Genomic DNA, 7500 nt, shown 5'->3' with positions numbered 1-7500 from the left:
GGAAAAAAAGAAAGCCTAAGTATCATTCTTTATTTGAGCTCCTCTACAAACCCACAAGTTCTAGATAACAATTAAATATTGCATATCTACATCACAGGGACATTCACATGTACATATATAACTCCATATTACCCAACAATTATACATTTTTTCTCCAAAAGCAATGCACTCTTTTCTTATTTAATACTTCACTATCAATACTTTCTCTTTTAAAATATGGTTTAAATAATTGCTATTACATTTCAAATTTTACAGATATCAAAGACTGCGATGCAATTCTAATAATACAACACTGCATGGAACTGTGACAACTGTTCTTTTATAGCACAAGTGTTTTGGCAGCATCACAGCTGCAAGATTTTTACAATATTACATTGCTGAACTTTACAGCACACATGCCCTTCACTCACACAATACTGGAATGCATACTTGTCACTGAATATCAGAATGTTACAGAACATCTGAAAATTATGCAGTCACAAATTTTAAAAATATGTGTATATATATATATATTATTAGATACATTTCAAAGTCCAGTATAGGAAAATATGATACAAATTAATAAGTAATCATGGAATACATAGCAAAAATATATTTAATGAAACAGACTTGTAAAATTGAAATTACATATGACAAAAATGGAAAAAAAAAATAATGAAAAACAAAAATTGTGCTGATAGCTTATCCAGAAAATCCTTGAAAGAAATTATTGTAAGACATTAATTGAACATGTCGAGTAGATTTTAATTGCAGGTTAAAAGCTCTGATGAGGCAAATATGCAGTAATGACGATGACAAGTTTTGCAAATCACAACAAATATGCACAATAATCTTTTGATATTTAGTAATCCATGACAAAAAACTTCATTCCAGGAAATAAACCTGAACAGCATTTGTACTAATGAAAACTATTTTGAGTGTTATCAGCATTGTGTGGCCCTGGCCCATTATCATCTATGCTATCTTGAAATTCCCTGAGGACCAGTTGGAAGCCTTGAACTAGAGGTGATACAAAAGAGATCGAGAGAAAAAAAGAGCTTTATGTAGTTTGACTGCAAAGATCAGCATCCTCACAGCCAGATAACTGTTTTGTTGTTTGGTTTGCCATTTCAGTTATGAAATGAAATCCAGTAAGATAAATGCTATACTTTAAAACTTAAATCAATTTCCAGATAAAATCAGAAGGATAAAGAATGATTAATACTCATATCCTTTGAGGTGATAAACTTCTTGTACAATCATAGACCCAAATATAAATTAAAATCATCATCATCGTCATCACTGTCCATATCACTTGTAATATGTATCACTTATCACAATAAACACCAGCATTACATCAAAGAATGCATTTAATTCAGCTTGTATCAGAACCATATCTGCTAACATATTCAACAAAACTTTATTTACTCCCATTACCACAAACAATTGGTGTATTCATTCTTCCACACCTGTGACTGAACTTTACTGGCTCATCTTACGGATCATGTAGTTAAGGATACCTCCGTGCTGGAAGTAAGCCAGCTCCACTTCAGTGTCAAAGCGCACCAGTGCATCAAAGGAGCTGCCACCGTTTACCTGTTGTAAGAAAAACATGTTTATTTGTATTTTTCCTTATCCAGTTTCTTTGCAATCATATTTTTGCATCTTTGTGAGTAATTGTATGTATGTGGTCATAATTCATATATGTCTGAATATTAATTTAAGTGTTTATATCTAGATAAAAAAAAAATTATATCTGAGGAGCCACAACTATGAATAACTATATCTATATCTCTTAACTAATTTTTATTGATATATATATATATATATATATATATAATCTATAAATCTTATTGAGGAATGATATGTAGAATTAGGAGGTATAAAATTAGCTATCTAAATTATCAAAGAAGATCAAGAAAATCCATGTATGTACAGCAGTGATTCCCAACCTTTACACCTTGGAGGAACCCCTGTAATAATTTTTCATATTCCAAGGAACCCCTATATATAGTATTAATTCTATGCATAGCATTTGCTCTCATTACTAGTATATACATTGTACTGACTGACACGTACGAGTATGTTGGTGTCTGGAGACTGTTTGTGACATGTTGTTGAGTAGGAGTTACGAATTATGAATTAAGATCACTGTCATATTGTAATAGCACATAATTATTTTACGGTTTCTCGCGGAACCCCTGGTGATGGTCGGCGGAACCCCGGTTGGGAATCACTGATGTACAGTATATAAATTAAATTTACCTGCACAGTGACAATCATTCCAGTTGTCAATTCTTCAGGCAAGGTAATGGTAAATGTTTCTTTTCCTGTCAGACCGAGTGTTGAGGCATTCTGTCCTTCCATGTATTGCATGGGAATAATACCCATACCAACAAGGTTGCTGCGGTGAATACGTTCATACGACTCAGCTATCACAGCTCGAACACCCTAAGAATAGAAAAGAAAAAGTCATATTCCTAGTAAATAGCAAGGCTTTGCAGGTATTTATTTCATGAACACACCAAATGTATTGTAGAAATTTACCATAATCAAAGGAATTTTCTAAATTAGAACAGAAAAGGACAGCAGTCTCTGTATTACCAGAACTTTCACCTTAGCCTAAAATAAGCCACTTACCAGAAGGAATGGTCCTTTAGCTGCCCAATCCCTTGAAGATCCTGAGCCATACTCCTTTCCTGCCAAGATGATCACAGGTCGCCCCTCCTCCTTGTAACGCTCACTGGCGTCAAACACATCCAACTGCAATGTCATTTAACTTAACAGTCAATATACACTATATGGGAACATTTTAAACAATGAGATAAATAGTAGTATTTAGAAAACTGCTAATAATAAACTTTACTTAGATTCTGAAAAGATACAGGAAACTTCTTTCAGCATATTTACTATAGTCAATTTTCTTCAACAAATAATCTTAATGTGAGTGTAACACTTATAAATATAAGTGTACAAATCATCAATCCAAGAGAATAAAATCATGTGCAAAAACCATGTTCCTAAAAAATCACATTATTCTTCAAGTTCTCTCTACTTTTCAAATCAACAATAACTAGATAATTAAAAACTCACCTCCTCTCCAGACGGAATATGAATGGTTCTAGGGCCAGCTTTTCCAATGAACTTGTTAACGAGTCGGATGTTGGCAAATGTTCCACGAGCCATTACAGCATCATTTCCACGGCGGGATCCATAGGAATTGAACTCACGAGGTGTAAGACTAAAATTGGTAAATGAAGAAGGTTGATAAAATAATATCAATGATGACAGATTTACTTATAGAATACTACTACTACTTTCATGGCTGATACCCAAACAACTAAATCTATATATCAACTTCTTCTGTTGATTTTGCACTGGGATAAGGCATGCACAGTTGCGCGCGCGCACACGCACACGCACACGCACACACACACACACGCACACACACTCTCTCTCTTTCTTTGACATAGGACCTGCAAGCTTGCAGTTTAGTCATTCATCTCTTGCTGTGTGCTGTACAATACTTTATGTTCTTCTCAAATATACTAGCATTTCCTGTTTTGGTGTTATTATAGCAATCATACGAAGGTTATATGGGTTACACAGCAATACATATCTCAGTTTAAACCCTATAATAATGTATTCTTGTGGACTGTTTAGTTGCTTGTCCAATCCTTTTATGCTATTTAATACTATAACATGTTGGTAGCTCTATAATGAGTTTGTTTATAAAGACAGTAGATAACTTTTTTCCCACTCACCCTCTTGCTGCAAGAAAACGTGCTGCAGGGGAGTTTCGAGCAATTGACCCAGCTGGTGAAATGTGGTCTGTGGTAACAGAGTCACCCAAATTGAGCAATACATAAGCATCTCTTATGCCAGACACAGATGGCACATCCTAGAAAAGAAACAAAACAAAAGGTTTATATCAAAAATCTAAAACAGCTGATCTTAAATATATTAATAGAAAAGATGAATATAATGATGAAAAATAAATGGATACAAACTATCACCTTGGTCATTCCTTCAAAGAATGGTGGGCTCTTGATGTATGTTGAGTTTGAATCCCATGGGTATAATTTACCCTGTGGAGCTTCCAACTTATTCCATCGTTCATTGCCAGTTGTAATGCGTGCATAAACATCCTTAAACATGGCGGGCACTACATGTTCTTGCTCCACTGCCTGAATGGTTTCTCTTGATGGCCAAATGTCACGAAGGAACACTGCCTCTCCAGCATCATTATGACCTATGAAAATAAGGAAAATATTTAAGGAAAATATCTAATGAAAATAGTCATGAAATAAGACCTATATCCTATATTAAAATCACTAAAAATAGAAAATCAAATGGTACCTTGTCAAAAGGAGTGAGATAAAATTGAACATTTTCAATATTGCAAAATAACACTTACCAAGAGGCTCCTTTTCAAAGTCAATGTCAACCCGTCCTGCAAGGGCATAGGCAATAACCAGGAGGGGTGATGCTAGGTAATTGGCTCGGGTATTTGGGTGGATGCGACCCTCAAAGTTACGGTTGCCAGAAAGAACTCCACAACAAACCAGGTCATTCTGTTGAAAAAAGTAATTATACATATATTTTGTCAATTCCTCCTACCTCTCTCCTCTTTCAGTTAATTATCTACTTTTATAAATTGTTTGTATTCCATGTATATTTCACAGTTTCAGAAACCTGCAAAATCACTAATATAATTTTTCACACACATTTGTATATTACCCTAATTTTCAAACAACCTGTATGGACAAACCTTTTCAATGGCCTCTACAATGGGTTCAGGAATAGGACCAGAGTTGCCAATACAAGTCATGCAACCATAGCCTACAATGTCAAAGCCCAACTTCTGCAAATAAGGTGTAACTCCTGAATGCTGCAAGTAGTGAGTGACTACACCTGACCCAGGCGACAGGGATGTTTTGATGTATGGGACTACGCTCAATCCTGCCTCAACCGCATTCTTTGCTAACAGGCCTGTCAAAAGTAATGTAATATTATCAGCACCTCTAATGTAAAGAAGGAAATAGAAGGCAGTGAAAGGATTAGATTAAACAAAGTAAAAGGCCAAGTCACAATCTTTCTTATTTCCAAACTAGCAACAGCCATGACGGGTCTCAAACAAAGTATACAAACCTGCTCCCAGCATCACAGATGGATTACTAGTGTTGGTGCATGAAGTAATAGCTGAAATGACCACTGATCCATGCCTCAGAGTGTACTCCTTTCCTTCATACACAAATGGTACGGTCTTCTCATGCTGGTCGGCAGGAATTCCAAAACCCTTGAAACCAATCTAAAAGAAAAATGTCACAAATTTAGAAGGTGTACCATAAGCAGCACTGTAATCATCATTCATTCAACCTATAATTTGGCATATATAACTATGTAGTTATACATAATTTTTAAATTTTATTTTGACATGCGAATGCTATCAGTAATAACAGATCCAAGGGATGGCTGCTTCTCTACTGAGATAAACAGCCTTCCTACAACAGATAATTATATTGATATGAAGAAATGTGTGTGTGTGTGTGAGTATGTATGTATATATATGTGTATATATATGTGTATATATATGTATATGTATATATATATATATATATATATATATATATATATATATATATATATATATATATATATATATATATATATACATATATATATATATATATACATATATATACATATACATATACACACACACACAAACACATATATATATAAATATATATATATATATATATATATATATATATATATATATGTAAATATATGTATATATATGTATATATATGTATTTGTACATGTACATGTACATGTGCATTAGGGTATTTCAATAATTGGTGATTTTTGAAAAATCCTTCAAATTCACGGAGACTGTTCAGAAGTAGGCTCCATTTATTTTTTCTTGACTAGTGATACCATTTTTATTTGTTTTTATCAATATTTACCTATTGCACTTTTTACTCAAAGATACTAAAAATACGATTAAATAATTAGTTTAGTCTGGGGTGAAATTACCCGTTTTCTATATTTTCTTCGTCATTTTAGCAGTAATTACTTAACGATGTATTCAAATTATGTTGATTTATTCAATCGTGTATAGTATAATTTTAACTTTTAAGAGTATTTTTTCTATAATTAAGCATAATATAACATATTGTGAAAGTATATTACAAATTAGAAACGTATCTTTTATTGGCAATATCTATAACATGCAACAACTTCTCACATATATTATATTACCCTATCCACATTTCCTTTCAATCTCTTCCGCAATTACCGTATATTTGATATAGAGACAAGGGTATTGATGTCCCAGGACCGCTTCATGTCTCCAATCAGTCTTTCACAATGCTGATTATGGCCGGGAATTAGCATATCTTATTCATATCTTCCCGTATATGAACAAAGGGGAACTAAACACTCTTTCCGAAAAACCTGGGACATTCACAAAATTGTCTGTGCTGAGGTTGCATAACTTCTCATTGGAAAAATTGTACCAAATTCGATCTTTCAGTTTGGCTGGTTTGTATATCCAGCTTTTTCCAATCCCATTTTCAACATACCAAATACCTCATGCATGCAGTCAGCATCGTGAGAGAGTGGCATGAAAATAACATCTGTGTTATGCAGATATCTACTGGTGGATGCAAAGTAGGATTTGTCAAACCCTAATCTGATCCCTACTTCTGAACACATTTGAGATGCCCCAAATGCTGACTGAAATATTGTCGGCCCGGTGCTAATGACAGCTTTTCGCCAGCAAAAGAAATGGATTTTGGAGAACTCGAAGATACCTTTGATAACAGTAGGGTTCTTTTGCAATGTCCTCAAGCATCTAATAAGATTGTCTTTCAAGCCAACTTTTGTCTGGGATGGCAAATCAGCATTTTCAATACTTTATAATTTATCAAGTACAACATCAAGTGATACAAACATGCAATGATGAACACATATAACCTAACCACCTAACACTAACTGGCACAAATATCCTAGGCAATGTCATGTTTTTTAAATTCTTTTAAGGACTCAAGACAAAATAATTTTGCTTGTCTGTCCAGTAGTTCATGAATGGTTACCCGTCAATAGCATTAAAGTCAATTGGCCACTTAAAATGGACCTCATCCTTTATATCCTAAAAAAAAATCAATCACTTCTGTTAATTCCCTGAGGTTATGACATATTGTTTTTGTTCATATTCTATTTTTCTTCAATGAAGCTAGAGTGTCAACTCTTTTACCAATCCCTTTTCTTGTGGAATATGGTAGTATCTGAAGGAATCAATCTGCTGTCAAGGCCTACTACTTGAGAAAAAAAAAACAAAAAAACATCAGTATCTCTTGTACAGCTTCACTGGAGACGTTCCACCACAATGCAGTTTCCACTACAGGAGTCTAATAAAATTTGTTGCATTATTTCCGTGGTGTATTTCCGTTTCTTTCCTGGCAGTTATCAGGAGTGGACAAATCTTCTAAGGTTGACGAAGATTGGTTTCCG

General features: G+C 34.0%; 1 protein-coding gene across 2 annotated transcripts in view; it reads right to left on the bottom strand.

Annotated features, from left to right (window-relative positions):
* Positions 1-16: 16 nt before the first annotated feature.
* The window catches only part of LOC122266188 (cytoplasmic aconitate hydratase), a 53014-nt gene continuing 45530 nt past the window's right edge, over positions 17-7500 (bottom strand). For both annotated transcript variants that reach the window (XM_086537091.1, XM_043035804.2), the window contains 9 exons: positions 5131-5290; positions 4751-4971; positions 4397-4553; positions 3996-4231; positions 3744-3880; positions 3073-3220; positions 2620-2742; positions 2245-2430; positions 17-1575 (listed from right to left, as the gene is read on the bottom strand). In XM_086537091.1, coding sequence (XP_086393217.1) covers positions 1462-1575; positions 2245-2430; positions 2620-2742; positions 3073-3220; positions 3744-3880; positions 3996-4231; positions 4397-4553; positions 4751-4971; positions 5131-5290 — 1482 coding nt within the window. In that variant the 3' untranslated portion in view covers positions 17-1461. The remainder of the gene's footprint in view (positions 1576-2244; positions 2431-2619; positions 2743-3072; positions 3221-3743; positions 3881-3995; positions 4232-4396; positions 4554-4750; positions 4972-5130; positions 5291-7500) is intronic.

The sequence above is a fragment of the Penaeus japonicus genome, unplaced genomic scaffold (assembly GCF_977035675.1).
Source record: "Penaeus japonicus unplaced genomic scaffold, GWHDUDI00000001_assembly GWHDUDI00000005, whole genome shotgun sequence".
NCBI lineage: Eukaryota > Metazoa > Arthropoda > Malacostraca > Decapoda > Penaeidae > Penaeus > Penaeus japonicus.
The sequence above is the reverse complement of the archived record's forward strand: the minus strand, read 5'-3'. Positions and strand labels throughout refer to the sequence as shown.